Genomic DNA, 26,907 nt, shown 5'->3' on the forward strand with positions numbered 1-26,907 from the left:
TATATATATATATATATATATGTATGTATGTATGTATGTATGTATGTATATTGAAATATTTTTTTGATATTTAAATAAAATTTATCAATAACATATCAGTTGATGATGATTGTATAGATGCAGAAAACACCAAACAGCAGCAGCAGTAGACTACAGTGTGAAATAGATTATTTATTTCAAAATACAATACAATACAATAAAACAGTGGTATTGAGAACAGTGGTATTGATGCAGACAGTGGTATTGAGAACAGTGGTATTGATGCAGACAGTGGTATTGATGCAGACAGTGGTATTGATGCAGACAGTGGTATTGAGAACAGTGGTATTGATGCAGACAGTGGTATTGAGAACAGTGGTATTGATGCAGACAGTGGTATTGATGCAGACAGTGGTATTGATGCAGACAGTGGTATTGATGCAGACAGTGGTATTGAGAACAGTGGTATTGATGCAGACAGTGGTATTGAGAACAGTGGTATTGATGCAGACAGTGGTATTGAGAACAGTGGTATTGATGCAGACAGTGGTATTGATGCAGACAGTGGTATTGATGCAGAACAGTGGTATTGAGAACAGTGGTATTGATGCAGAACAGTGGTATTGATGCAGAACAGTGGTATTGATGCAGACAGTGGTATTGAGAACAGTGGTATTGAGAACAGTGGTATTGATGCAGACAGTGGTATTGAGAACAGTGGTATTGATGCAGACAGTGGTATTGATGCAGACAGTGGTATTGATGCAGACAGTGGTATTGATGCAGACAGTGGTATTGAGAACAGTGGTATTGATGCAGACAGTGGTATTGAGAACAGTGGTATTGATGCAGACAGTGGTATTGAGAACAGTGGTATTGATGCAGACAGTGGTATTGATGCAGACAGTGGTATTGATGCAGACAGTGGTATTGATGCAGACAGTGGTATTGAGAACAGTGGTATTGATGCAGACAGTGGTATTGAGAACAGTGGTATTGATGCAGACAGTGGTATTGAGAACAGTGGTATTGATGCAGACAGTGGTATTGATGCAGACAGTGGTATTGATGCAGAACAGTGGTATTGAGAACAGTGGTATTGATGCAGACAGTGGTATTGATGCAGACAGTGGTATTGATGCAGACAGTGGTATTGATGCAGAACAGTGGTATTGAGAACAGTGGTATTGAGAACAGTGGTATTGATGCAGACAGTGGTATTGAGAACAGTGGTATTGATGCAGACAGTGGTATTGATGCAGACAGTGGTATTGAGAACAGTGGTATTGATGCAGACAGTGGTATTGATGCAGACAGTGGTATTGATGCAGACAGTGGTATTGATGCAGACAGTGGTATTGAGAACAGTGGTATTGATGCAGACAGTGGTATTGATGCAGAACAGTGGCATTGATATAATATAAGGGCTCATTACAGACATGCATGGATACATAACGCAGCAGCATACAGTGTGAAGTACCAACGCGGCGGCAACAAAGCCAGTGCAACGTAACTCCAAAGACAATGACCACATTGTTCAACATACCCACATGTCCAAAAGACCTATATAACTTGTCAGCGCATAAAATCATAACAGCACAAATGCATGACAATGTGTTATACAGGTGTGAATGGGACAGACAATGTTATCTTTTCTTTTTCTTAAGCCATGTGATGAAGACACACAGTATAGGCCTATAAAACTTGTCAGTGCAAAGAATCAGTATAGTACAAAGGCATGGCAATGTTATACAGGTGTGAATGGGATACACAATGTTTTTTCAAGCATAGTGTCACTGTGCTGTAGAAAAATTGTGACAGGTGTGGACCGGTGTTTGTAAGAAGCCTCCACACCGCGGCAAGGTCCCGGTCCATGTGGAGGGTAAAGTCAATGTCTTTAAAAATAAACAAACAAAAAAAACACAAACAACTATATACACCTGCCCCAGCGAGAATGCAAAATCAGTCCGGGGCTCGACCCTTTTCCTTGTCCTTCATCTCCCTCAGCCACTCCTCCACACTCTTACCCGCTGCGGCGGCAGAGCAAAAATGTACATTGCCGTAGCGGGTGTGTCCAGTCTCCCTCCGCTTTGGCTGGCCGCATGTCCTGCACTTTTGTTCTTGTGGCATGCCGGCCCGGGCAGCAACGACTGCTCCTGCTCCTGCTGCTGCCCTCTGCTCAGCCCTCTTCCTCCTCAGCCACTCAGTTTTGTACACAGAGCGAGGCTGAGGAGGGGGAGCAGGAGGTGCTGCCTGCACTGCTTGTTGTCCTTGCTGTCCTGGCAGCAGCTGCAGTGCAGGCAGAGGGCCGGCGTGATGTGCGGCGGCCAGAGGCAGAGGGAGGATGTGTGGAGCTGGCGTTGTCCGAGGGAGCGTAGGTATGGGGAGCACCCTTACGCTCTGCTGGGGCAGTGAGAGGTCCAGAAAGAGAGGCTGTGTCATCGAAAAAGGTCCTGTTGCAGCCGCAGCAGCTGGTGGTATGGCCAGGACAACAGCTGAGGGGGCAGGCGGTAAAGGCGCCAGTGGGCGCACTGGCGCTGGCAAAACAGGCACCGGTGCTGCCACAGCCAGTGCTGCTGCCGGAGGTCCCACCACCCTTGGCGCTGCTGTCGTCGCCTGGCCTGTTGCTGCTGCCGGAGGACGATCCGCCGCTGCTGTTGGGCCCGTCGCCGAGCCCGCTGCCGCCGCCGGTGGTCGTCCCTCTGCTGCAACGCCTGAAGTGAGCACAGTCCTCTCCTTCTCCCGCTGCGTCCTGGTGAACCTGAGAACGGATTTCAACATAGTATTTTAGTTACATGTACAATTTTAAGAGCATGCAATTCATCAATACCATCAAAAGCATCAAACATACCACAGCGAGAGGGTCCTGGCATTCAGCTCAAAGAGCTGAATGGGCGCCCGAGCCATCAGCCTCTGGTGGCCCAGCACAAGGTCCCGGATGTGCTGGTACCGAAGCAGTATGCTCTCCCACCGCGACCTCCGGGCACCGTGTGCACGGCTGCCCGAGGGGATCAAGCGGCAGAGCTGGGCGCATACTGCCTCTACCAGCCGGCTTGCGCTGGGACTGCTGGCAGGTCCAGAGGTCTCTCCGACCAGGCAGCTGTGGACAATGGACAAAAACAATGACAGATATGAGCAAGATAATGGGCAACATTACATAGAGCAGCTGGTGTGTACATCAGGGATATGTATGATGGAAGTGTAGCCTTACCGCCTCAAGCTTTCCACACCAGGTATACTGGTGCGGCTTGGCTTCGCTGCCATGAAGCGCCCCTGAGCTGGCCTGTCCCTGTAGCGGGGAGGGTAAACTACTCGGGCCCTGTCGTACGGTGACAGGGCCTCGTAGAGCCTGATAAGCTCATCTACCCTCCCCTCGGACAAGGCCGGGTCGTGACGCAACCCCACCAAGGCCGTGGCCAACTGGACCACGGCCAGGTACCCTGGCTGGTCATCTGGTCCTCTGTAGTCCTGCAGACACACGGAAAAATGGAGAAAGAAATAAGTCAGTTGGATAGAACAGAGCAAGCGCCGTTTTTGGTGATGCGGGATGCACTACAGTCGTGCTTACCTCAGCAGCCTGCTGAGGCTCTGGCGAGGACCGGCCGGAGGAGTGGGGTGCGGGCTCGGGGGCACCGGTCGGACTGGATGGCTCGGGCGCGGGTGCGTCAGCCGGTCGCCCTGACCGCGGGTCCGTCAGAGGATCTAGGAACTCGCCAGGCACGTGGAGGGTGAGGTCATCCACCTCCTGGCCGTCGGCGAGCTCGTCATCCTCGACGAGATGGGGAACGTCCCCCCCCGCGTCCGGAATGTCAGGGTCCAAGCTGACGTCCTGCAGCACTCTGCCCGTCTGGGAGTACAGGTACTCGATGCCGATGAGTTCCCCTGAAGTACAACAACAGTCAGTCAGGTACAAGTATCATTCAGTGTGGACACGTGTAAGCGCGGTGGCTTGAGTGTTCTTACCAGTGTACTCCCTGGGCTTGGTGTAATCCTTGACCACACTCACGCCAAGCACCCTTTGGCTGAGCTGATCAAGAGAGTGCTGCAGGGGGCCATTGTAGGAGCGGAGCAGCGGCCGTCCCTCCTGTGCCACGGACGCCGCCCTGTCTGTGTTCCACCGCGTCAACCCCTCCAGGAGAAATGCCTGGAAGTGCCAGGGATTGGCACTTTCTCCTGCGGAGGAACACAGATCTGTTTAGCAGTTTATTCAGTGCACACAATGTGAACGACAGCGAGTCAATGACAGTGAAAGATTGACGTGACAGTGAAACGTGTGGTCTACCTGGAATGAAGCGGTTGAGATGCAGGTGGAACGACTCCAGGGACGTGGAGCCTCGTGCACAACGGTACACCGGCAGGCTGATCCCCCCCTTGGTCATCCTGCCGGTCTCAGTGTACAGCTCCACGCCCGGCGGGTCCTGGATGCACTGGAGGTGGCGCCGCTGCTCCTTCCAGATCTTCTGGATGCGGTCTTGGTCCAGCAGGGAAATCCCCATGGTGTCTCGTCCGCTGGCACCGCCGAAGGTTTCCAGGAGGTCACCGATCAGCCGCTCCGTCTCCGCCGCTCCACGCGTGCGGCGACGGCAATGGAGAGCCATGTTCTTGCGGCTGACGTGCCTCCACACTCCGGCGTCGGACGAGAAGGTCATCCCCTGCGCCTCAAGCATCCTCTTCGTAGCTTTGAGCAACCGGGCTGTGTCCTCTGGGTCCCACAGGAAGATGCACGAAGACAGCTGCTGCAGGAAGGGTTTATACAGCTGGTGGCTCTCGGTGGTGACACCTGTTATGGAAAAATGCATGTTATATCAAAAGTTATGGAACCATGATGTCTCTTACTGAAATGCTATTTGTTTAATTATTGTTATTGCCACAACACACCTGACGCAAAACGGCGCATCAGGTGCCAGATGTCCAGCCGGACCACCAGCTTGTCCCACTTCCCGAACACGTCAGCTGCCTTGGATCTCCCGTGGGACGAACAACAGTCCCGGTCGACGTAGAGGAGCTGAGGCGGCTCCACCCCAGCGTCCCGATACCGCCGCATCAACCCCTCAGCCATGGGCAACAGGCCGGCACCTTCGGTGTCCGTGAGCACGGACATGAGCACCTGTCCGTGCTCGTTGCCGACGTTCGTTGCCCATGCTGCGGTCTGGGCGGCAGCACCGGAGAGCTTCCGGGTCACCTGTTTTAAAGGATAAAGCATCTCAGTAAGGCTGCACGCACATAGCCAGAGCATGACACTCCACACCACACTTATATACACACATATATTAGTATACATATATATTAGTATATATATTAGTATGTATGTCGAGTGAGCGTGTGTTAAATTAGTATGTATGTCGATAATAGTACAAACTATATAGTATATGTACATATATAGCACCACATTTACCTTCTTGGTAGAGTCCATCTTCAAAACCCTACCAAAGACGGAGGTGACCCGGGCCTTCACGTCCTCCAGGCGGGAGAGGATGTCGTGGCAGTACACCAATAACAGCCACGCGTACTGGGGCACGGGTGGCGGTTTTGGTGGTGGGGTGCACATGCGCACGACACCCTGCGACGTGAAGGGCTCCATGACGCTGAGGTAGTGTATGGACCGCCGCATCCAGGCCTCTGTGTGTGCCTCACAGAGTTTTTTGTACAGCTGCGTGGCGCTGTTCCCCCGAGTACGCTCACGCAGCTGGATGATTACCCGCCGGTCGCAGGCAAGTCTACAGAGAGGAGTACATCATGTGTTACACAAGAGCCACACACAGACACAACAAGGTTTTTAGACAGATACTTACTTGTAGGTGAGGATTGCCGGGAAGAGGGCGCGATGCCCCTCACCCAGCTGACCCACGACCTCCTGCGACCAGGCAGCTACCTTCCTCTTACACCGACGGCACTCCAGGTACTCGGTGGCCATCAAGTACCAGCCGTCGATGTCCAGGACCCTCCGGATGGTCCTGTAGAGCCCACACTTTGTGAGGGCCCTATTACAGCATGTCGGCCGGACGCCCCACAGACGCAGGGGCACCCAGAGGAACAGCCGACACGCGAAGAAGGCAGCTGGTGAGGCGGGTGGCTGAAAGTAACTCGGCCGGGGCTGAGGAGGGTCCCACCACAGCTTGAGGTCTGTGGTGAGTTTGGTCCTCCCCTCGCTGTCTGGCTTGAACAGCTCCCGGCCGATCCACTCCTGCTCTTCCACGGTGAGAGCTGTCCGCCAGCTCTCAGGCAACCGGGACTGTGAGAAAAAAAAAAGAACACAACCAAACAAACAAACAGTCAGGAGGCTGAGAGGAGGTGCTACATGCAGATTGACAGTCAACTTCACTGAGTTGTGCCGTCCATGAGTACGGGCCAGGTGTGTGAGCGTGTGTTTGTACCTCAGCCGAAGCAGGAGTGGGTGTTGCGGGCTGCTCCACTTTCCTCTCCTTCCTCTTCCTCTTTGCCGGCGCTGGTGCCAGGGTGGCCTCCCCGGATGGCGTCTCCTCCACGGAGACGCGACAGGGCTCCTCCCTGGTCAGCGCCGGAGCCCGCGCAGGAAACGCGAGGCTAGGTGGAGCAGCCGCAACTTGAGGTGGTGGTGGTGGTGGTGGTGGGGGAGGGATGTAGGACAGTGCCGGAGGAGGTGGGGATGGAGGCCTCACCACCAGCGGGAGCGTCTGAAGGACCTGTACGTGAGCTGCAGACACATTCACACACACACACACACAACAAAATGGCATCAGCCACAGGCAGGCAAGACTAAGTGAGACGTGCAGCATGCCAGTGATTAGATGACGTGCAGCATACCAGTAATTAAATGGTGTGTAGCATGCAAGTGAATAGATGACATACAGCATGCCAGTGATAGAGCAGATGGTTTAGTGCTACAAGGTGGATGTTGAGAGGTGAAGCAGGGCCAAGTGAAGCAAATCTACATTACCACTACGTTCTACACATCTACCACCGACAAAGACGGCTACATTACCTTCCAAACTTACCTTTGATCTTCAAGCATCAGCTGTAGAGACCAGTAAATGAAACCATTACAGTTAATGCTAAAATACTGCCAGAATAATATATATTGAGGGCAAATGTTGCAGTGTGACACGTCCAGTGTGGTGCCAATTACCCGTTTCTAAGTCAGTGGCCATCTGGACCAGTTCCTCGTCCGTCACCTCTGTGGGGGGGGAAGGCGGCGGAACCGAGGGGCGCTGGTCTCTGGCGGATGTAGACACCGCTGTGGGGTGGGAGGGCAATGGTTAGTTAATCCTTTACACCGAACCACTGTTGTGTTAAAGAGAAAGAAAGAGATATACCTGGAACTGCAGGCCGTGCTGGTGTGGTCATCAGCTTCCTGACCTTGGCCTGCAGCTCACCTGGGGCCATTGGACGCCTTCCCAGTAGGGCCGAGAACATGGGAGCGGTCGGCTTGCGTGGCGGCAGCCCGGTGGAAGCAGCAGCCTTACTGGGGCCACTGCTGCTGCTGCTGCTCAGAGGTGGGGGGGTAGCAGCCACCTCTGCCGACTGCTCCTTGTCTCGGCCCAGGATGTACTTCCTGGCGGCGTCCATTGAGGTCCCAGGCTGCGGTATCTTCCTCCGAAGCCACTTGACAAAGCTGCAAGACAATGATCAAAGATTAACACGCATATCAACAAGTCACAGCACCCTGCCCTTCACCACAACTGGACTTACGTCTTCTGCTTTTTTCCCGTAGACTCGTACAGGTCCTTCAGGGTGGCCTCCTTGAAGTCCCCAAAGCCAACAAGCGCCTCGCCCTCACACCCGGGCTGAGTGGCACGGGCCCGGGCCTCCTCGTGCACCCGGTGGAACCTCAGCTGCTCCACAAAAGCAGGGTGGGCGCACGAGTACCGGGCGAGTGCGTCCTTGTTGGCCATAAGGGGGCTGTCGGAGGCACTTTTCTCCCGCTCCCGCTGGTGGCTGGCAACCAACTGCGTGATGTAGCCCACGTCGTTCTCCAGGAGCCAATGGAAAGTTTGACCCTGGTACTTCCCAAACTGGATGCTGTGGCAGCCCAGCACCAGCATGGGGTCACCAGGGTCACCGCCCTTGGAGACGACGTGGGCTTGGGCCTCCTTCTCCACCTCCTCCGGCTTCTTGGCCCTCGCAGCAGCGGCGGTCCCGCGTGGCCCCTTAGAGGCGATGAAGGCCAACGCCTCATCAGAGGCCCGCAGGATAAGCTGCTGCGAGGCCGTGAATTTTAAATTTGCTAAAGACATATCTTCAACAACAAATGGCACAGCACAGCATTAGATGAGCATTACAGGTTAAACTAGCAGCTATATATTAATTGCCATATTAACAGGACTATCACACACAAGATTAATGATATACAAGAACTACACATTCACTATTATTGAAATATTAACGTTAACAAATTAATAATCAACAGGTAAATAATGACCCCAGGGTGCATTGGCAGCCATTAAATAAACAGGCTTATTGTTAATGCATAAAAGATACACTTAAACTTTATATTTTGATTTCACGTGGTGATATTATAATCTTAAGGGTCTAAAGATACTAAATGTATAGTCTTTTCATAATTTAATTTTGTTTTCAGAGATCGCCACATGTTGTCCCATTAATTTTCAATGGATTGCATTACATTACATGTTAGCGATCTCTCAAAACGTATTAAATCTTTGATCAGACAAGTGTAAATATTGTTTAAATGTGTAAACAGGACGCCTGACGTTGGTTGACGTTAATTAACTAACATACGTTAACGTTTCTTTAAATATAAAAACCAGTGATCGACGGAGAGACGTAATAATACATCGACAAATTCCATGTCAGTACATTGTAAAAGTACTCTGGGAAGACTGTCTGTACATTCGTAATATTCTATTTATTTTTGTTTTACTCACTCAGTCAGTCGTAACCGTCACACTCTTCCGTTTGAGTTGGTTGCTATGACGCTTGAGTATACTAACCGTTTATTGGCCCAAAACGTTCGACAAAAGCTTGAGTATACTAACCGTTGATTGGCCCAAAACGCTCGACAAACGCTCGACAATCCGAGCTTTCTGATTGGCCCATAACTGAAAACGCTCGACAATCCGAGCTTTCTGATTGGCCCAAAACTGAAAACGCTCGACAAAGGCTCGACAGCACGAGCTGCTGATTGGCCGGCATCCAGAGAAGATCGCGGGACATAGAGCGAAAGGATGACACGCAAATCCGTGAAGCGCTCCATATTTTTGGCAGCTGTGATCAAGCCTCCTTCACTGGAATTGATTCATACCTTTCTACCACTATTTAGTTTCATTCTTGATCTCTTGTGTCAAGAACTGGTGCATCTCCAATGTCTATTGGGCACTCTCAGTTTTCCAGCATAGTGTGTCCACTCCCTTTCTCAGCAGATGCCGACAGGGAACAGGGTTTGACCCCATAGGCAATATCTTTTCCCTTCAATGTTGTCAAGGTTGTCCGCATTATCCGGTTTTCTGCTTTCCGCCAACTCATTTCTTTCTCGAAAACCTGGAGGACACAGCGCATTCAGAGCTTGTAGTTTGATACCATAGATAAGTCTACCCAATCCATTCTTTCAGTAGATGGCTCGCTTGCCCTACCACCTTGGTGATGGCTCGCTGGAACCCGAGGGGTACATATTCCTTGAGCGAGACAGTTGGCCTCGTGCTTGCTAAGGCAGCACATATACTAAAATTGGATCGATACAGAGAAGATTAGCATGGCCCCTGCGAAAGGATGACACGCAAATCTGTGAAGCGCTCCATATTTTTGGCAGCTGTGATCAAGCCTCCTTCACTGGAATTGATTCATACCTTCTTGCCACAACGTATTTTCATTCTTGATCTCTTGTGTCAAGAACTGGTGCATCTCCAATGTCTATAGGGCACTCTCAGTTTTCCAGCAAAGTGTGTCCACTCCCTTTCTCAGCAGATGCCGACAGGGAACCGGGTTTGACCCCATAGGCGATATCTTTTCCCTTCAATGTTGTCAAGGTTGTCCGCATTATCCGGTTTTCTGCTTTCTCTAACTCATTTATTTCTCGAAAACCTGGAGGACACAGCGCATTCAGAGCTTGTAGTTTGGTACCATAGATAAGTCTACCCAACCCATTCTTTCAGTAGATGGCTCGCTTGCCCTACCACCTTGGTGATGGCTCGCTGGAACCCGAGGGGTACATATTCCTTGAGCGAGACAGTTGGCCTCGTGCTTGCTAAGGCAGCACATATACTAAAATTGGATCGATACAGAGAAGATTAGCATGGCCCCTGCGAAAGGATGACACGCAAATCCGTGAAGCGCTCCATATTTTTGGCAGCTGTGATCAAGCCTCCTTCACTGGAATTGATTCATACCTTCTTGCCACAACGTATTTTCATTCTTGATCTCTTGTGTCAAGAACTGGTGCATCTCCAATGTCTATAGGGCACTCTCAGTTTTCCAGCAAAGTGTGTCCACTCCCTTTCTCAGCCGATGCCGACAGGGAACAGGGTTTGACCCCATAGGCGATATCTTTTCCCTTCAATGTTGTCAAGGTTGTCCGCATTATCCGGTTTTCTGCTTTCCGCCAACTCATTTCTTTCTCGAAAACCTGGAGGACACAGCCCATTCAGAGCTTGTAGTTTGATACCATAGATAAGTCTACCCAATCCATTCTTTCAGTAGATGGCTCGCTTGCCCTACCACCTTGGTGATGGCTCGCTGGAACCCGAGGGGTACATATTCCTTGAGTGGGACAGTTGGCCTCGTGCTTGCTAAGGCAGCACATATACTAAAATTGGATCGATACAGAGAAGATTAGCATGGCCCCTGCGAAAGGATGACACGCAAATCCGTGAAGCGCTCCATATTTTTGGCAGCTGTGATCAAGCCTCCTTCACTGGAATTGATTCATACCTTTCTACCACTATTTAGTTTCATTCTTGATCTCTTGTGTCAAGAACTGGTGCATCTCCAATGTCTATTGGGCACTCTCAGTTTTCCAGCATAGTGTGTCCACTCCCTTTCTCAGCAGATGCCGACAGGGAACAGGGTTTGACCCCATAGGCAATATCTTTTCCCTTCAATGTTGTCAAGGTTGTCCGCATTATCCGGTTTTCTGCTTTCCGCCAACTCATTTCTTTCTCGAAAACCTGGAGGACACAGCCCATTCAGAGCTTGTAGTTTGATACCATAGATAAGTCTACCCAACCCATTCTTTCAGTAGATGGCTCGCTTGCCCTACCACCTTGGTGATGGCTCGCTGGAACCCGAGGGGTACATATTCCTTGAGCGGGACAGTTGGCCTCGTGCTTGCTAAGGCAGCACATATACTAAAATTGGATCGATACAGAGAAGATTAGCATGGCCCCTGCGAAAGGATGACACGCAAATCCGTGAAGCGCTCCATATTTTTGGCAGCTGTGATCAAGCCTCCTTCACTGGAATTGATTCATACCTTTCTACCACTATTTAGTTTCATTCTTGATCTCTTGTGTCAAGAACTGGTGCATCTCCAATGTCTATAGGGCACTCTCAGTTTTCTAGCATAGTGTGTCCACTCCCTTTCTCAGCAGATGCCGACCTGGAACAGGGTTTGACCCCATAGGCGATATCTTTTCCCTTCAATGTTGTCAAGGTTGTCCGCATTATCCGGTTTTCTGCTTTCCGCCAACTCATTTATTTCTCGAAAACCTGGAGGACACGGCGCATTCAGAGCTTGTAGTTTGGTACCATAGATAAGTCTACCCAACCCATTCTTTCAGTAGTTGGCTCGCTTGCCCTACCACCTTGGTGATGGCTCGCTGGAACCCGAGGGGTACATATTCCTTGAGCGGGACAGTTGGCCTCGTGCTTGCTAAGGCAGCACATATACTAAAATTGGATCGATACAGAGAAGATTAGCATGGCCCCTGCGAAAGGATGACACGCAAATCCGTGAAGCGCTCCATATTTTTGGCAGCTGTGATCAAGCCTCCTTCACTGGAATTGATTCATACCTTCTTGCCACAACGTATTTTCATTCTTGATCTCTTGTGTCAAGAACTGGTGCATCTCCAATGTCTATAGGGCACTCTCAGTTTTCCAGCAAAGTGTGTCCACTCCCTTTCTCAGCAGATGCCGACAGGGAACAGGGTTTGACCCCATAGGCGATATCTTTTCCCTTCAATGTTGTCAAGGTTGTCCGCATTATCCGGTTTTCTGCTTTCTCTAACTCATTTCTTTCTCGAAAACCTGGAGGACACAGCGCATTCAGAGCTTGTAGTTTGGTACCATAGATAAGTCTACCCAACCCATTCTTTCAGTAGATGGCTCGCTTGCCCTACCACCTTGGTGATGGCTCGCTGGAACCCGAGGGGTACATATTCCTTGAGCGGGACAGTTGGCCTCGTGCTTGCTAAGGCAGCACATATACTAAAATTGGATCGATACAGAGAAGATTAGCATGGCCCCTGCGAAAGGATGACACGCAAATCCGTGAAGCGCTCCATATTTTTGGCAGCTGTGATCAAGCCTCCTTCACTGGAATTGATTCATACCTTCTTGCCACAACGTATTTTCATTCTTGATCTCTTGTGTCAAGAACTGGTGCATCTCCAATGTCTATAGGGCACTCTCAGTTTTCCAGCAAAGTGTGTCCACTCCCTTTCTCAGCAGATGCTGACAGGGAACAGGGTTTGACCCCATAGGCGATATCTTTTCCCTTCAATGTTGTCAAGGTTGTCCGCATTATCCGGTTTTCTGCTTTTCGCCAACTCATTTCTTTCTCGAAAACCTGGAGGACACAGCCCATTCAGAGCTTGTAGTTTGATACCATAGATAAGTCTACCCAATCCATTCTTTCAGTAGATGGCTCGCTTGCCCTACCACCTTGGTGATGGCTCGCTGGAACCCGAGGGGTACATATTCCTTGAGTGGGACAGTTGGCCTCGTGCTTGCTAAGGCAGCACATATACTAAAATTGGATCGATACAGAGAAGATTAGCATGGCCCCTGCGAAAGGATGACACGCAAATCCGTGAAGCGCTCCATATTTTTGGCAGCTGTGATCAAGCCTCCTTCACTGGAATTGATTCATACATTCTTGCCACAACGTATTTTCATTCTTGATCTCTTGTGTCAAGAACTGGTGCATCTCCAATGTCTATAGGGCACTCTCAGTTTTCCAGCAAAGTGTGTCCACTCCCTTTCTCAGCAGATGCCGACAGGGAACAGGGTTTGACCCCATAGGCGATATCTTTTCCCTTCAATGTTGTCAAGGTTGTCCGCATTATCCGGTTTTCTGCTTTCCGCCAACTCATTTCTTTCTCGAAAACCTGGAGGACACGGCGCATTCAGACCTTGTAGTTTGGTACCATAGATAAGTCTACCCAACCCATTCTTTCAGTAGATGGCTCGCTTGCCCTACCACCTTGGTGATGGCTCGCTGGAACCCGAGGGGTACATATTCCTTGAGCGAGACAGTTGGCCTCGTGCTTGCTAAGGCAGCACATATACTAAAATTGGATCGATACAGAGAAGATTAGCATGGCCCCTGCGAAAGGATGACACGCAAATCCGTGAAGCGCTCCATATTTTTGGCAGCTGTGATCAAGCCTCCTTCACTGGAATTGATTCATACCTTCTTGCCACAACGTATTTTCATTCTTGATCTCTTGTGTCAAGAACTGGTGCATCTCCAATGTCTATAGGGCACTCTCAGTTTTCCAGCAAAGTGTGTCCACTCCATTTCTCAGCAGATGCCGACAGGGAACAGGGTTTGACCCCATAGGCGATATCTTTTCCCTTCAATGTTGTCAAGGTTGTCCGCATTATCCGGTTTTCTGCTTTCCGCCAACTCATTTCTTTCTCGAAAACCTGGAGGACACAGCCCATTCAGAGCTTGTAGTTTGATACCATAGATAAGTCTACCCAACCCATTCTTTCAGTAGATGGCTCGCTTGCCCTACCACCTTGGTGATGGCTCGCTGGAACCCGAGGGGTACATATTCCTTGAGCGGGACAGTTGGCCTCGTGCTTGCTAAGGCAGCACATATACTAAAATTGGATCGATACAGAGAAGATTAGCATGGCCCCTGCGAAAAAGCTGGGGAACAATAGTCTGTTTGAGGAAGGGAAGAGGGAAAAAGAAGGGGAAGAAGGGGAAGAAGAGGGAAAAGGAAAAAGAGAGAAAAGAGAAGGAAAAAAGAGAAAAAAATGAAAGGAAAGGGAAAAGGTAAATCCACCTTTGACCCGTCTGTTTGATTTTTGGTAGATTGCTATTCATATTTTTTAGAAAATTGCCTTTTTATATGTTTCATTGATAAATCACTGACGTGAACGACGTCGGTTCGAATCCCACCTCTGACAAGTTTAAAATCACCCAATATCTTTTCTAATCGTTTCTTAATGAATGAACATAAATGTATAAATGTCATGTGCTTTTATGCCTTAACACTTATTTTATAAAAACTTATTTCTCATTGTATGGATACATGTTTATATTTATTTATTACCCATATGAATATGGAGTTCCTTCAAATTTACTATATTAGATGTAGGTCTATAATAATAATAATAATAATAATAATAAATAGTTAAGGTGGATTTTTGCAAAAGTGTTTTGACTCAGGCTCGCAGAATGATTAATGATAAAAAGTTATTACTGTATTCATATGTGTTATTTGTATGTATGTAATTTACATATTTGCTTGAGAAAATACCCAATTCATTAATACAATCTAATTTAAAATGAAATAAAATAGAATTGAAAGAACTGCAACAATGTAATTGTCTTCTCTGAGTGAATGTTGGCAATAAATAAAGGATTGCTGTTTTAATATATTAAACATTTATTGCAAAATATTCATCTTAATTATCTCTTTCTCTCACACACACAGTAAGCATGGCACATATAAAAAAGAATTGAACAATTAAATATAAAATACAAATATAAAATAAATAAATAAACCAAATAAAAAAAGAAATAAAGGAAGAAGATTCTGGTCAACTGGTAACAAAAATATATAAAAGACAAAATCAGGCTCACACCAAAAAACTGTAATATACAGTGTTTTTTCTGTTATGTTAATTATTTTTGAAATGCCAGACCAGACCTATATGGGATGAATATTGAACAGTTTATTTCTTATCTGCCCTCTTCCTCCGCATCTCCTCCATCCACTGGTGAAGTGAAATACCAGCATTTTGGGGAAAGTATATGTACCCATAATACTGGCTGTGGCCACGACAACAGTCTGGCCACTGGGCAGGGGGATGATGGTACTGGCCTGCTGGGAGTTAAGTGTTTGTCCAGTTTCATTCCTCAGTCCCACCAAGTACTCTGCCAGGCTGTCCACTCTGTCCATCCCTGGGATACTGCGCTCATCCTCAGCCTGTTAAATATATGCATATGAAGAGTTCAGATGCAAAAACCTCTAAATGCCATTTGAAATTTTCTTCTTTAATGATGATTTTTATCAAACTTGTATATTTAAGTTCAGCAATTTCACTTAAATAACAATTAATAGGTAATTATCATTGCCATTTAAGTGAAATCACTGAACTTAAATATACAAGCTTGATAAAAATTGTCATTCTAGAAGAAAATTTCAAATGGCACCTAGAGGCTTTTGCATCGATGCAACTCTTCATAAAGAGTTCTTTATATATGAACTCTTCATATATAAAAATAAAATAACAACAATATCACAGGCAGAAAAATATTACATCTTTCACACTGTTTACATGTCACAAAGGACCTACCAGTTCTTGCTGTGGTGCTGCTGGAGCCATGGCAGGTGTCCCAGAGGGACTTGTAGTTGTAGCAGTGGGAAGAGAGGCTAGGACGATCAGAAAGTACGGAGGAGCAGAAGCTAGGCTGGTGGGCACAGCTGTTGGGGCGGAGGGTGCAGTGGTGTCCTCATTGGAAAACTGTTAAATGTAATAATAATAATAATAATAATAATAATATATTATTATTACATTTATTGTTATTATTATTATTATTACACTGCATATATTTGAATATGCTAAAAATGTAAATATCAGTATCAGTAAATACTCATTACTTACTGATGCCATAGTAAAAGTTGTGGTGAGAGGTGAGAGCAGGTGTTGCCATCTACCCAGGTGTTGCCATCTTCCCTGGTGTAGCAGCAGATGATGTAGATAAGGGACCAGGTGTCATTGAAAAAGGACACTGACCTGGAAGGCTACAGGTTAAAGGAAAAGAAAATTAAATTTAATAATAGAGACAACAACATCAACACTACATAATTTTAGGACAGTATTGAGGCTATACCTTTGTATATGAAATCCACAAATATATGTCTGTGTCCCTCTAAACAAAGGCATTTGTCCCCTAAAATGCACGGGACATTTTTCAAACTGTAATATTGTTTGGCAGTGAATCATATGTGACCCCTTTCAATATGACATAGCTTTATGTTTTATGATTGTACACAACACTTTATCTAAATTTACCTTCAGATACAGGTCATGCCACTTTCACTGGCAGGGTGACGGCCTGTTTCCTGCCTCAGAAGACCAGACCCCTAAAACAGAAAACCTTATGAAGGTTTAACCTTATAAAACCATAAAAGCTTATAGCCCTGTGCTTTTTGCTTTGGATGCCATCTTCTTCCATTACTAGAGTAAATACAATTCTAACTATTCACTTTAAATTTGTAACTCTTCAGCACATTGTGGGTTGTTTTAACTCACTACTATAATAGTCCTGTATGTAGATGGCATTAGATAGTAGGCTGTATTATATATGAATACACAGTACCTCAGTGTATAATATATTAATGCATAGTACCTCAGTGTTTATTGATACATAGTAGTAGCAGATATAAAAGTAATTTAGTACAATCATATTAAGATTATTATCAGTTGGTAAACACCAGGTGCAACACCTGAACACAACACAAAACTCATTAATTCAAACACAATATCAGGTGTTGCACCCACGTAATACCAATTATAACAATGTAAGTTAAACCCATTAATTTCTCTCTGTCATTCATTCATTCATTCTTAGCTAAGATAGTTAGGAGACTAAACAAAGCAACAACGTCGACGTCTCTTAACGTTACCTAACACAATGTAAACTTAAAATCTTACCTCGATGTCACCTTCTTAAATAAAACAATGTAAAAGTTTATTTAAAAAACTATGAATTAAAGCTAGTTAATTAACTAGTAATCATGGACTTACACTTCACGCGGCTTTTTCAAAAATAACTCACAAAAATATGTCGGACTTTGCGTGGCTTTTACCAAAATAACTAATGAAAAAAGTGAAAAATATGATTTATAGGAGGTGGACTTACTGCGCATGATCCGGCAATGATGGAAAGGGGCCACGGTGATTGGCTGTCGTAAAATGGAGAAAATGGAAATGCTGCGATCTGATGGGCTGTCCAAAAAATGTGAAAGATGGACATGCAGAGACGTGATTGGTCGAAGCAGACAGACGAACGGTTCCCAGGCACCGCTAGGATGACACGCAAATCCGTGAAGCGCTCCATATTTTTGGCAGCTGTGATCAAGCCTCCTTCACTGGAATTGATTCATACCTTTCTACCACTATTTAGTTTCATTCTTGATCTCTTGTGTCAAGAACTGGTGCATCTCCAATGTCTATAGGGCACTCTCAGTTTTCTAGCATAGTGTGTCCACTCCCTTTCTCAGCAGATGCCGACAGGGAACAGGGTTTGACCCCATAGGCGATATCTTTTCCCTTCAATGTTGTCAAGGTTGTCCGCATTATCCGGTTTTCTGCTTTCCGCCAACTCATTTATTTCTCGAAAACCTGAAGGACACGGCGCATTCAGAGCTTGTAGTTTGATACCATAGATAAGTCTACCCAACCCATTCTTTCAGTAGATGGCTCGCTTGCCCTACCACCTTGGTGATGGCTCGCTGGAACCCGAGGGGTACATATTCCTTGAGCGGGACAGTTGGCCTCGTGCTTGCTAAGGCAGCACATATACTAAAATTGGATCGATACAGAGAAGATTAGCATGGCCCCTGCGAAAGGATGACACGCAAATCCGTGAAGCGCTCCATATTTTTGGCAGCTGTGATCAAGCCTCCTTCACTGGAATGGATTCATACCTTCTTGCCACAACGTATTTTCATTCTTGATCTCTTGTGTCAAGAACTGGTGCATCTCCAATGTCTATAGGGCACTCTCAGTTTTCCAGCAAAGTGTGTCCACTCCCTTTCTCAGCAGATGCCGACAGGGAACAGGGTTTGACCCCATAGGCGATATCTTTTCCCTTCAATGTTGTCAAGGTTGTCCGCATTATCCGGTTTTCTGCTTTCCGCCAACTCATTTCTTTCTCGAAAACCTGGAGGACACAGCCCATTCAGAGCTTGTAGTTTGATACCATAGATAAGTCTACCCAACCCATTCTTTCAGTAGATGGCTCGCTGGAACCCGAGGGGTACATATTCCTTGAGCGGGACAGTTGGCCTCGTGCTTGCTAAGGCAGCACATATACTAAAATTGGATCGATACAGAGAAGATTAGCATGGCCCCTGCGAAAGGATGACACGCAAATCCGTGAAGCGCTCCATATTTTTGGCAGCTGTGATCAAGCCTCCTTCACTGGAATTGATTCATACCTTCTTGCCACAACGTATTTTCATTCTTGATCTCTTGTGTCAAGAACTGGTGCATCTCCAATGTCTATAGGGCACTCTCAGTTTTCCAGCAAAGTGTGTCCACTCCCTTTCTCAGCAGATGCCGACAGGGAACAGGGTTTGACCCCATAGGCGATATCTTTTCCCTTCAATGTTGTCAAGGTTGTCCGCATTATCCGGTTTTCTGCTTTCCGCCAACTCATTTCTTTCTCGAAAACCTGGAGGACACAGCCCATTCAGAGCTTGTAGTTTGATACCATAGATAAGTCTACCCAACCCATTCTTTCAGTAGATGGCTCGCTTGCCCTACCACCTTGGTGATGGCTCGCTGGAACCCGAGGGGTACATATTCCTTGAGCGGGACAGTTGGCCTCGTGCTTGCTAAGGCAGCACATATACTAAAATTGGATCGATACAGAGAAGATTAGCATGGCCCCTGCGAAAGGATGACACGCAAATCCGTGAAGCGCTCCATATTTTTGGCAGCTGTGATCAAGCCTCCTTCACTGGAATTGATTCATACCTTTCTACCACTATTTAGTTTCATTCTTGATCTCTTGTGTCAAGAACTGGTGCATCTCCAATGTCTATAGGGCACTCTCAGTTTTCTAGCATAGTGTGTCCACTCCCTTTCTCAGCAGATGCCGACAGGGAACAGGGTTTGACCCCATAGGCGATATCTTTTCCCTTCAATGTTGTCAAGGTTGTCCGCATTATCCGGTTTTCTGCTTTCCGCCAACTCATTTATTTCTCGAAAACCTGGAGGACACGGCGCATTCAGAGCTTGTAGTTTGGTACCATAGATAAGTCTACCCAACCCATTCTTTCAGTAGTTGGCTCGCTTGCCCTACCACCTTGGTGATGGCTCGCTGGAACCCGAGGGGTACATATTCCTTGAGCGGGACAGTTGGCCTCGTGCTTGCTAAGGCAGCACATATACTAAAATTGGATCGATACAGAGAAGATTAGCATGGCCCCTGCGAAAGGATGACACGCAAATCCGTGAAGCGCTCCATATTTTTGGCAGCTGTGATCAAGCCTCCTTCACTGGAATTGATTCATACCTTCTTGCCACAACGTATTTTCATTCTTGATCTCTTGTGTCAAGAACTGGTGCATCTCCAATGTCTATAGGGCACTCTCAGTTTTCCAGCAAAGTGTGTCCACTCCCTTTCTCAGCAGATGCCGACAGGGAACAGGGTTTGACCCCATAGGCGATATCTTTTCCCTTCAATGTTGTCCGCATTATCCGGTTTTCTGCTTTCTCTAACTCATTTCTTTCTCGAAAACCTGGAGGACACAGCGCATTCAGAGCTTGTAGTTTGGTACCATAGATAAGTCTACCCAACCCATTCTTTCAGTAGATGGCTCGCTTGCCCTACCACCTTGGTGATGGCTCGCTGGAACCCGAGGGGTACATATTCCTTGAGCGGGACAGTTGGCCTCGTGCTTGCTAAGGCAGCGCATATACTAAAATTGGATCGATACAGAGAAGATTAGCATGGCCCCTGCGAAAGGATGACACGCAAATCCGTGAAGCGCTCCATATTTTTGGCAGCTGTGATCAAGCCTCCTTCACTGGAATTGATTCATACCTTCTTGCCACAACGTATTTTCATTCTTGATCTCTTGTGTCAAGAACTGGTGCATCTCCAATGTCTATAGGGCACTCTCAGTTTTCCAGCAAAGTGTGTCCACTCCCTTTCTCAGCAGATGCCGACAGGGAACAGGGTTTGACCCCATAGGCGATATCTTTTCCCTTCAATGTTGTCAAGGTTGTCCTCATTATCCGGTTTTCTGCTTTCCGCCAACTCATTTCTTTCTCGAAAACCTGGAGGACACAGCCCATTCAGAGCTTGTAGTTTGATACCATAGATAAGTCTACCCAACCCATTCTTTCAGTAGATGGCTCGCTTGCCCTACCACCTTGGTGATGGCTCGCTGGAACCCGAGGGGTACATATTCCTTGAGCGGGACAGTTGGCCTCGTGCTTGCTAAGGCAGCACATATACTAAAATTGGATCGATACAGAGAAGATTAGCATGGCCCCTGCGAAAGGATGACACGCAAATCCGTGAAGCGCTCCATATTTTTGGCAGCTGTGATCAAGCCTCCTTCACTGGAATTGATTCATACCTTTCTACCACTATTTAGTTTCATTCTTGATCTCTTGTGTCAAGAACTGGTGCATCTCCAATGTCTATAGGGCACTCTCAGTTTTCTAGCATAGTGTGTCCACTCCCTTTCTCAGCAGATGCCGACAGGGAACAGGGTTTGACCCCATAGGCGATATCTTTTCCCTTCAATGTTGTCAAGGTTGTCCGCATTATCCGGTTTTCTGCTTTCTCTAACTCATTTATTTCTCGAAAACCTGGAGGACACAGCGCATTCAGAGCTTGTAGTTTGGTACCATAGATAAGTCTACCCAACCCATTCTTTCAGTAGATGGCTCGCTTGCCCTACCACCTTGGTGATGGCTCGCTGGAACCCGAGGGGTACATATTCCTTGAGCGAGACAGTTGGCCTTGTGCTTGCTAAGGCAGCACATATACTAAAATTGGATCGATACAGAGAAGATTAGCATGGCCCCTGCGAAAGGATGACACGCAAATCCGTGAAGCGCTCCATATTTTTGGCAGCTGTGATCAAGCCTCCTTCACTGGAATGGATTCATACCTTCTTGCCACAACGTATTTTCATTCTTGATCTCTTGTGTCAAGAACTGGTGCATCTCCAATGTCTATAGGGCACTCTCAGTTTTCCAGCAAAGTGTGTCCACTCCCTTTCTCAGCAGATGCCGACAGGGAACAGGGTTTGACCCCATAGGCGATATCTTTTCCCTTCAATGTTGTCAAGGTTGTCCGCATTATCCGGTTTTCTGCTTTCCGCCAACTCATTTCTTTCTCGAAAACCTGGAGGACACAGCCCATTCAGAGCTTGTAGTTTGATACCATAGATAAGTCTACCCAACCCATTCTTTCAGTAGATGGCTCGCTGGAACCCGAGGGGTACATATTCCTTGAGCGGGACAGTTGGCCTCGTGCTTGCTAAGGCAGCACATATACTAAAATTGGATCGATACAGAGAAGATTAGCATGGCCCCTGCGAAAGGATGACACGCAAATCCGTAAAGCGCTCCATATTTTTGGCAGCTGTGATCAAGCCTCCTTCACTGGAATTGATTCATACCTTCTTGCCACAACGTATTTTCATTCTTGATCTCTTGTGTCAAGAACTGGTGCATCTCCAATGTCTATAGGGCACTCTCAGTTTTCCAGCAAAGTGTGTCCACTCCCTTTCTCAGCAGATGCCGACAGGGAACAGGGTTTGACCCCATAGGCGATATCTTTTCCCTTCAATGTTGTCAAGGTTGTCCGCATTATCCGGTTTTATGCTTTCCGCCAACTCATTTCTTTCTCGAAAACCTGGAGGACACAGCCCATTCAGAGCTTGTAGTTTGATACCATAGATAAGTCTACCCAACCCATTCTTTCAGTAGATGGCTCGCTTGCCCTACCACCTTGGTGATGGCTCGCTGGAACCCGAGGGGTACATATTCCTTGAGCGGGACAGTTGGCCTCGTGCTTGCTAAGGCAGCACATATACTAAAATTGGATCGATACAGAGAAGATTAGCATGGCCCCTGCGAAAGGATGACACGCAAATCCGTGAAGCGCTCCATATTTTTGGCAGCTGTGATCAAGCCTCCTTCACTGGAATTGATTCATACCTTCTTGCCACAACGTATTTTCATTCTTGATCTCTTGTGTCAAGAACTGGTGCATCTCCAATGTCTATAGGGCACTCTCAGTTTTCCAGCAAAGTGTGTCCACTCCCTTTCTCAGCAGATGCCGACAGGGAACAGGGTTTGACCCCATAGGCGATATCTTTTCCCTTCAATGTTGTCAAGGTTGTCCGCATTATCCGGTTTTCTGCTTTCTCTAACTCATTTCTTTCTCGAAAACCTGAAGGACACAGCGCATTCAGAGCTTGTAGTTTGGTACCATAGATAAGTCTACCCAACCCATTCTTTCAGTAGATGGCTCGCTTGCCCTACCACCTTGGTGATGGCTCGTTGGAACCCGAGGGGTACATATTCCTTGAGCGGGACAGTTGGCCTCGTGCTTGCTAAGGCAGCACATATACTAAAATTGGATCGATACAGAGAAGATTAGCATGGCCCCTGCGAAAGGATGACACGCAAATCCGTGAAGCGCTCCATATTTTTGGCAGCTGTGATCAAGCCTCCTTCACTGGAATTGATTCATACCTTCTTGCCACAACGTATTTTCATTCTTGATCTCTTGTGTCAAGAACTGGTGCATCTCCAATGTCTATAGGGCACTCTCAGTTTTCCAGCAAAGTGTGTCCACTCCCTTTCTCAGCAGATGCCGACAGGGAACAGGGTTTGACCCCATAGGCGATATCTTTTCCCTTCAATGTTGTCAAGGTTGTCCTCATTATCCGGTTTTCTGCTTTTCGCCAACTCATTTCTTTCTCGAAAACCTGGAGGACACAGCCCATTCAGAGCTTGTAGTTTGATACCATAGATAAGTCTACCCAACCCATTCTTTCAGTAGATGGCTCGCTTGCCCTACCACCTTGGTGATGGCTCGCTGGAACCCGAGGGGTACATATTCCTTGAGCGGGACAGTTGGCCTCGTGCTTGCTAAGGCAGCACATATACTAAAATTGGATCGATACAGAGAAGATTAGCATGGCCCCTGCGAAAGGATGACACGCAAATCCGTGAAGCGCTCCATATTTTTGGCAGCTGTGATCAAGCCTCCTTCACTGGAATTGATTCATACCTTTCTACCACTATTTAGTTTCATTCTTGATCTCTTGTGTCAAGAACTGGTGCATCTCCAATGTCTATAGGGCACTCTCAGTTTTCTAGCATAGTGTGTCCACTCCCTTTCTCAGCAGATGCCGACAGGGAACAGGGTTTGACCCCATAGGCGATATCTTTTCCCTTCAATGTTGTCAAGGTTGTCCGCATTATCCGGTTTTCTGCTTTCTCTAACTCATTTATTTCTCGAAAACCTGGAGGACACAGCGCATTCAGAGCTTGTAGTTTGGTACCATAGATAAGTCTACCCAACCCATTCTTTCAGTAGATGGCTCGCTTGCCCTACCACCTTGGTGATGGCTCGCTGGAACCCGAGGGGTACATATTCCTTGAGCGAGACAGTTGGCCTTGTGCTTGCTAAGGCAGCACATATACTAAAATTGGATCGATACAGAGAAGATTAGCATGGCCCCTGCGAAAGGATGACACGCAAATCCGTGAAGCGCTCCATATTTTTGGCAGCTGTGATCAAGCCTCCTTCACTGGAATGGATTCATACCTTCTTGCCACAACGTATTTTCATTCTTGATCTCTTGTGTCAAGAACTGGTGCATCTCCAATGTCTATAGGGCACTCTCAGTTTTCCAGCAAAGTGTGTCCACTCCCTTTCTCAGCAGATGCCGACAGGGAACAGGGTTTGACCCCATAGGCGATATCTTTTCCCTTCAATGTTGTCAAGGTTGTCCGCATTATCCGGTTTTCTGCTTTCCGCCAACTCATTTCTTTCTCGAAAACCTGGAGGACACAGCCCATTCAGAGCTTGTAGTTTGATACCATAGATAAGTCTACCCAACCCATTCTTTCAGTAGATGGCTCGCTGGAACCCGAGGGGTACATATTCCTTGAGCGGGACAGTTGGCCTCGTGCTTGCTAAGGCAGCACATATACTAAAATTGGATCGATACAGAGAAGATTAGCATGGCCCCTGCGAAAGGATGACACGCAAATCCGTAAAGCGCTCCATATTTTTGGCAGCTGTGATCAAGCCTCCTTCACTGGAATTGATTCATACCTTCTTGCCACAACGTATTTTCATTCTTGATCTCTTGTGTCAAGAACTGGTGCATCTCCAATGTCTATAGGGCACTCTCAGTTTTCCAGCAAAGTGTGTCCACTCCCTTTCTCAGCAGATGCCGACAGGGAACAGGGTTTGACCCCATAGGCGATATCTTTTCCCTTCAATGTTGTCAAGGTTGTCCGCATTATCCGGTTTTCTGCTTTCCGCCAACTCATTTCTTTCTCGAAAACCTGGAGGACACAGCCCATTCAGAGCTTGTAGTTTGATACCATAGATAAGTCTACCCAACCCATTCTTTCAGTAGATGGCTCGCTTGCCCTACCACCTTGGTGATGGCTCGCTGGAACCCGAGGGGTACATATTCCTTGAGCGGGACAGTTGGCCTCGTGCTTGCTAAGGCAGCACATATACTAAAATTGGATCGATACAGAGAAGATTAGCATGGCCCCTGCGAAAGGATGACACGCAAATCCGTGAAGCGCTCCATATTTTTGGCAGCTGTGATCAAGCCTCCTTCACTGGAATTGATTCATACCTTTCTACCACTATTTAGTTTCATTCTTGATCTCTTGTGTCAAGAACTGGTGCATCTCCAATGTCTATAGGGCACTCTCAGTTTTCTAGCATAGTGTGTCCACTCCCTTTCTCAGCAGATGCCGACAGGGAACAGGGTTTGACCCCATAGGCGATATCTTTTCCCTTCAATGTTGTCAAGGTTGTCCGCATTATCCGGTTTTCTGCTTTCCGCCAACTCATTTATTTCTCGAAAACCTGGAGGACACGGCGCATTCAGAGCTTGTAGTTTGGTACCATAGATAAGTCTACCCAACCCATTCTTTCAGTAGTTGGCTCGCTTGCCCTACCACCTTGGTGATGGCTCGCTGGAACCCGAGGGGTACATATTCCTTGAGCGGGACAGTTGGCCTCGTGCTTGCTAAGGCAGCACATATACTAAAATTGGATCGATACAGAGAAGATTAGCATGGCCCCTGCGAAAGGATGACACGCAAATCCGTGAAGCGCTCCATATTTTTGGCAGCTGTGATCAAGCCTCCTTCACTGGAATTGATTCATACCTTCTTGCCACAACGTATTTTCATTCTTGATCTCTTGTGTCAAGAACTGGTGCATCTCCAATGTCTATAGGGCACTCTCAGTTTTCCAGCAAAGTGTGTCCACTCCCTTTCTCAGCAGATGCCGACAGGGAACAGGGTTTGACCCCATAGGCGATATCTTTTCCCTTCAATGTTGTCAAGGTTGTCCGCATTATCCGGTTTTCTGCTTTCCGCCAACTCATTTCTTTCTCGAAAACCTGGAGGACACAGCCCATTCAGAGCTTGTAGTTTGATACCATAGATAAGTCTACCCAACCCATTCTTTCAGTAGATGGCTCGCTTGCCCTACCACCTTGGTGATGGCTCGCTGGAACCCGAGGGGTACATATTCCTTGAGCGGGACAGTTGGCCTCGTGCTTGCTAAGGCAGCACATATACTAAAATTGGATCGATACAGAGAAGATTAGCATGGCCCCTGCGAAAGGATGACACGCAAATCCGTGAAGCGCTCCATATTTTTGGCAGCTGTGATCAAGCCTCCTTCACTGGAATTGATTCATACCTTCTTGCCACAACGTATTTTCATTCTTGATCTCTTGTGTCAAGAACTGGTGCATCTCCAATGTCTATAGGGCACTCTCAGTTTTCCAGCAAAGTGTGTCCACTCCCTTTCTCAGCAGATGCCGACAGGGAACAGGGTTTGACCCCATAGGCGATATCTTTTCCCTTCAATGTTGTCAAGGTTGTCCGCATTATCCGGTTTTCTGCTTTCCGCCAACTCATTTCTTTCTCGAAAACCTGGAGGACACAGCCCATTCAGAGCTTGTAGTTTGATACCATAGATAAGTCTACCCAACCCATTCTTTCAGTAGATGGCTCGCTTGCCCTACCACCTTGGTGATGGCTCGCTGGAACCCGAGGGGTACATATTCCTTGAGCGGGACAGTTGGCCTCGTGCTTGCTAAGGCAGCACATATACTAAAATTGGATCGATACAGAGAAGATTAGCATGGCCCCTGCGAAAGGATGACACGCAAATCCGTGAAGCGCTCCATATTTTTGGCAGCTGTGATCAAGCCTCCTTCACTGGAATTGATTCATACCTTTCTACCACTATTTAGTTTCATTCTTGATCTCTTGTGTCAAGAACTGGTGCATCTCCAATGTCTATAGGGCACTCTCAGTTTTCTAGCATAGTGTGTCCACTCCCTTTCTCAGCAGATGCCGACAGGGAACAGGGTTTGACCCCATAGGCGATATCTTTTCCCTTCAATGTTGTCAAGGTTGTCCGCATTATCCGGTTTTCTGCTTTCCGCCAACTCATTTATTTCTCGAAAACCTGGAGGACACGGCGCATTCAGAGCTTGTAGTTTGGTACCATAGATAAGTCTACCCAACCCATTCTTTCAGTAGTTGGCTCGCTTG

At 47.2% G+C, this 26,907-nt stretch overlaps 3 protein-coding genes, 25 non-coding genes and 1 pseudogene across 28 annotated transcripts; 26 read left to right on the plus strand and 3 right to left on the minus strand.

The window, feature by feature from the left end:
* Nucleotides 1-1,906: 1,906 nt before the first annotated feature.
* LOC148995419 (uncharacterized) lies at nt 1,907-4,734 on the minus strand. The gene is made up of 6 exons (XM_089127884.1): nt 4,262-4,734; nt 3,943-4,152; nt 3,548-3,861; nt 3,191-3,447; nt 2,831-3,079; nt 1,907-2,740 (listed from the first exon to the last, which is right to left on the minus strand). The coding sequence occupies exons 1-6, from the start codon at nt 4,644-4,646 to the stop codon at nt 1,942-1,944; spliced, it is 2,214 nt and encodes a 737-aa protein (XP_088984010.1). The 5' UTR covers nt 4,647-4,734; the 3' UTR covers nt 1,907-1,941.
* Nucleotides 4,735-4,840: 106 nt separating this feature from the next.
* LOC148995420 (uncharacterized) lies at nt 4,841-6,912 on the minus strand. The gene is made up of 5 exons (XM_089128073.1): nt 6,909-6,912; nt 6,354-6,652; nt 5,772-6,211; nt 5,375-5,696; nt 4,841-5,161 (listed from the first exon to the last, which is right to left on the minus strand). The coding sequence occupies exons 1-5, from the start codon at nt 6,910-6,912 to the stop codon at nt 4,841-4,843; spliced, it is 1,386 nt and encodes a 461-aa protein (XP_088984199.1).
* Nucleotides 6,649-8,275, minus strand: LOC148995421 (uncharacterized). The gene is made up of 4 exons (XM_089127900.1): nt 7,648-8,275; nt 7,272-7,570; nt 7,085-7,192; nt 6,649-6,973 (listed from the first exon to the last, which is right to left on the minus strand). Exons 1-4 carry the CDS (start codon nt 8,190-8,192, stop codon nt 6,963-6,965), a joined length of 963 nt encoding a protein of 320 aa, XP_088984026.1. The 5' UTR covers nt 8,193-8,275; the 3' UTR covers nt 6,649-6,962.
* A 1,337-nt stretch (nt 8,276-9,612) lies between these two features.
* LOC148995422 (U6 spliceosomal RNA) lies at nt 9,613-9,719 on the plus strand. The gene has a single exon (XR_016164936.1). It is a non-coding gene; the product is annotated as a U6 spliceosomal RNA (small nuclear RNA).
* A 433-nt stretch (nt 9,720-10,152) lies between these two features.
* Nucleotides 10,153-10,259, plus strand: LOC148995423 (U6 spliceosomal RNA). Its single transcript, XR_016164442.1, has one exon. It is a non-coding gene; the product is annotated as a U6 spliceosomal RNA (small nuclear RNA).
* Nucleotides 10,260-10,693: 434 nt separating this feature from the next.
* LOC148995424 (U6 spliceosomal RNA) lies at nt 10,694-10,800 on the plus strand. The gene has a single exon (XR_016164553.1). It is a non-coding gene; the product is annotated as a U6 spliceosomal RNA (small nuclear RNA).
* A 434-nt stretch (nt 10,801-11,234) lies between these two features.
* Nucleotides 11,235-11,341, plus strand: LOC148995425 (U6 spliceosomal RNA). The gene has a single exon (XR_016164665.1). It is a non-coding gene; the product is annotated as a U6 spliceosomal RNA (small nuclear RNA).
* Nucleotides 11,342-11,775: 434 nt separating this feature from the next.
* LOC148995426 (U6 spliceosomal RNA) lies at nt 11,776-11,882 on the plus strand. The gene has a single exon (XR_016164777.1). It is a non-coding gene; the product is annotated as a U6 spliceosomal RNA (small nuclear RNA).
* Nucleotides 11,883-12,315: 433 nt separating this feature from the next.
* On the plus strand, nt 12,316-12,422 carry LOC148995427 (U6 spliceosomal RNA). The gene has a single exon (XR_016164887.1). It is a non-coding gene; the product is annotated as a U6 spliceosomal RNA (small nuclear RNA).
* A 434-nt stretch (nt 12,423-12,856) lies between these two features.
* Nucleotides 12,857-12,963, plus strand: LOC148995428 (U6 spliceosomal RNA). Its single transcript, XR_016164997.1, has one exon. It is a non-coding gene; the product is annotated as a U6 spliceosomal RNA (small nuclear RNA).
* A 434-nt stretch (nt 12,964-13,397) lies between these two features.
* On the plus strand, nt 13,398-13,504 carry LOC148995429 (U6 spliceosomal RNA). The gene has a single exon (XR_016165108.1). It is a non-coding gene; the product is annotated as a U6 spliceosomal RNA (small nuclear RNA).
* Nucleotides 13,505-13,938: 434 nt separating this feature from the next.
* LOC148995430 (U6 spliceosomal RNA) lies at nt 13,939-14,034 on the plus strand (annotated as a pseudogene).
* Nucleotides 14,035-17,877: 3,843 nt separating this feature from the next.
* LOC148995431 (U6 spliceosomal RNA) lies at nt 17,878-17,984 on the plus strand. Its single transcript, XR_016165219.1, has one exon. It is a non-coding gene; the product is annotated as a U6 spliceosomal RNA (small nuclear RNA).
* Nucleotides 17,985-18,390: 406 nt separating this feature from the next.
* Nucleotides 18,391-18,497, plus strand: LOC148995432 (U6 spliceosomal RNA). The gene has a single exon (XR_016165329.1). It is a non-coding gene; the product is annotated as a U6 spliceosomal RNA (small nuclear RNA).
* A 434-nt stretch (nt 18,498-18,931) lies between these two features.
* On the plus strand, nt 18,932-19,038 carry LOC148995433 (U6 spliceosomal RNA). The gene has a single exon (XR_016165430.1). It is a non-coding gene; the product is annotated as a U6 spliceosomal RNA (small nuclear RNA).
* A 434-nt stretch (nt 19,039-19,472) lies between these two features.
* On the plus strand, nt 19,473-19,579 carry LOC148995434 (U6 spliceosomal RNA). The gene has a single exon (XR_016165540.1). It is a non-coding gene; the product is annotated as a U6 spliceosomal RNA (small nuclear RNA).
* A 424-nt stretch (nt 19,580-20,003) lies between these two features.
* On the plus strand, nt 20,004-20,110 carry LOC148995435 (U6 spliceosomal RNA). Its single transcript, XR_016165025.1, has one exon. It is a non-coding gene; the product is annotated as a U6 spliceosomal RNA (small nuclear RNA).
* A 434-nt stretch (nt 20,111-20,544) lies between these two features.
* On the plus strand, nt 20,545-20,651 carry LOC148995436 (U6 spliceosomal RNA). Its single transcript, XR_016165651.1, has one exon. It is a non-coding gene; the product is annotated as a U6 spliceosomal RNA (small nuclear RNA).
* Nucleotides 20,652-21,084: 433 nt separating this feature from the next.
* Nucleotides 21,085-21,191, plus strand: LOC148995437 (U6 spliceosomal RNA). The gene has a single exon (XR_016165762.1). It is a non-coding gene; the product is annotated as a U6 spliceosomal RNA (small nuclear RNA).
* A 406-nt stretch (nt 21,192-21,597) lies between these two features.
* On the plus strand, nt 21,598-21,704 carry LOC148995438 (U6 spliceosomal RNA). Its single transcript, XR_016165080.1, has one exon. It is a non-coding gene; the product is annotated as a U6 spliceosomal RNA (small nuclear RNA).
* A 434-nt stretch (nt 21,705-22,138) lies between these two features.
* LOC148995439 (U6 spliceosomal RNA) lies at nt 22,139-22,245 on the plus strand. Its single transcript, XR_016165873.1, has one exon. It is a non-coding gene; the product is annotated as a U6 spliceosomal RNA (small nuclear RNA).
* A 433-nt stretch (nt 22,246-22,678) lies between these two features.
* Nucleotides 22,679-22,785, plus strand: LOC148995440 (U6 spliceosomal RNA). Its single transcript, XR_016165984.1, has one exon. It is a non-coding gene; the product is annotated as a U6 spliceosomal RNA (small nuclear RNA).
* Nucleotides 22,786-23,219: 434 nt separating this feature from the next.
* LOC148995441 (U6 spliceosomal RNA) lies at nt 23,220-23,326 on the plus strand. Its single transcript, XR_016166095.1, has one exon. It is a non-coding gene; the product is annotated as a U6 spliceosomal RNA (small nuclear RNA).
* A 433-nt stretch (nt 23,327-23,759) lies between these two features.
* LOC148995442 (U6 spliceosomal RNA) lies at nt 23,760-23,866 on the plus strand. The gene has a single exon (XR_016166206.1). It is a non-coding gene; the product is annotated as a U6 spliceosomal RNA (small nuclear RNA).
* A 406-nt stretch (nt 23,867-24,272) lies between these two features.
* Nucleotides 24,273-24,379, plus strand: LOC148995443 (U6 spliceosomal RNA). The gene has a single exon (XR_016165091.1). It is a non-coding gene; the product is annotated as a U6 spliceosomal RNA (small nuclear RNA).
* Nucleotides 24,380-24,813: 434 nt separating this feature from the next.
* On the plus strand, nt 24,814-24,920 carry LOC148995444 (U6 spliceosomal RNA). Its single transcript, XR_016166317.1, has one exon. It is a non-coding gene; the product is annotated as a U6 spliceosomal RNA (small nuclear RNA).
* A 434-nt stretch (nt 24,921-25,354) lies between these two features.
* Nucleotides 25,355-25,461, plus strand: LOC148995445 (U6 spliceosomal RNA). Its single transcript, XR_016166431.1, has one exon. It is a non-coding gene; the product is annotated as a U6 spliceosomal RNA (small nuclear RNA).
* Nucleotides 25,462-25,895: 434 nt separating this feature from the next.
* Nucleotides 25,896-26,002, plus strand: LOC148995446 (U6 spliceosomal RNA). The gene has a single exon (XR_016166543.1). It is a non-coding gene; the product is annotated as a U6 spliceosomal RNA (small nuclear RNA).
* A 434-nt stretch (nt 26,003-26,436) lies between these two features.
* On the plus strand, nt 26,437-26,543 carry LOC148995447 (U6 spliceosomal RNA). Its single transcript, XR_016166653.1, has one exon. It is a non-coding gene; the product is annotated as a U6 spliceosomal RNA (small nuclear RNA).
* Nucleotides 26,544-26,907: the final 364 nt, after the last annotated feature.

This window comes from Pimephales promelas, chromosome 3 (assembly GCF_988280905.1).
Source record: "Pimephales promelas chromosome 3, fPimPro1.hap1.1, whole genome shotgun sequence".
NCBI classification, from domain to species: Eukaryota; Metazoa; Chordata; class Actinopteri; order Cypriniformes; family Leuciscidae; genus Pimephales; species Pimephales promelas.

What these genes read in the sequence shown, in the direction of transcription:
- LOC148995419 (XM_089127884.1), bottom strand. Translation starts at nt 4,646, where the DNA reads ATGCTTGAGGCGCAGGGGATGACCTTCTCGTCCGACGCCGGAGTGTGG. An exon ending in CAAGCCCAGGGAGTACACTG is followed by an intron (nt 3,862 to 3,942) that starts GTAAGAACACTC and finishes GTTGTACTTCAG; the next exon opens with GGGAACTCATCGGCATCGAG. An exon ending in GGTGTGGAAAGCTTGAGGCG is followed by an intron (nt 3,080 to 3,190) that starts GTAAGGCTACAC and finishes CATTGTCCACAG; the next exon opens with CTGCCTGGTCGGAGAGACCT.
- LOC148995420 (XM_089128073.1), bottom strand. An exon ending in CCACTCCTGCTTCGGCTGAG is followed by an intron (nt 6,212 to 6,353) that starts GTACAAACACAC and finishes TTTTTCTCACAG; the next exon opens with TCCCGGTTGCCTGAGAGCTG. An exon ending in CCGGCAATCCTCACCTACAA is followed by an intron (nt 5,697 to 5,771) that starts GTAAGTATCTGT and finishes TCCTCTCTGTAG; the next exon opens with ACTTGCCTGCGACCGGCGGG.
- LOC148995421 (XM_089127900.1), bottom strand. Translation starts at nt 8,192, where the DNA reads ATGTCTTTAGCAAATTTAAAATTCACGGCCTCGCAGCAGCTTATCCTG. An exon ending in ACGGGAAAAAAGCAGAAGAC is followed by an intron (nt 7,571 to 7,647) that starts GTAAGTCCAGTT and finishes ATTGTCTTGCAG; the next exon opens with CTTTGTCAAGTGGCTTCGGA. An exon ending in AGCACGGCCTGCAGTTCCAG is followed by an intron (nt 7,193 to 7,271) that starts GTATATCTCTTT and finishes CCCACCCCACAG; the next exon opens with CGGTGTCTACATCCGCCAGA.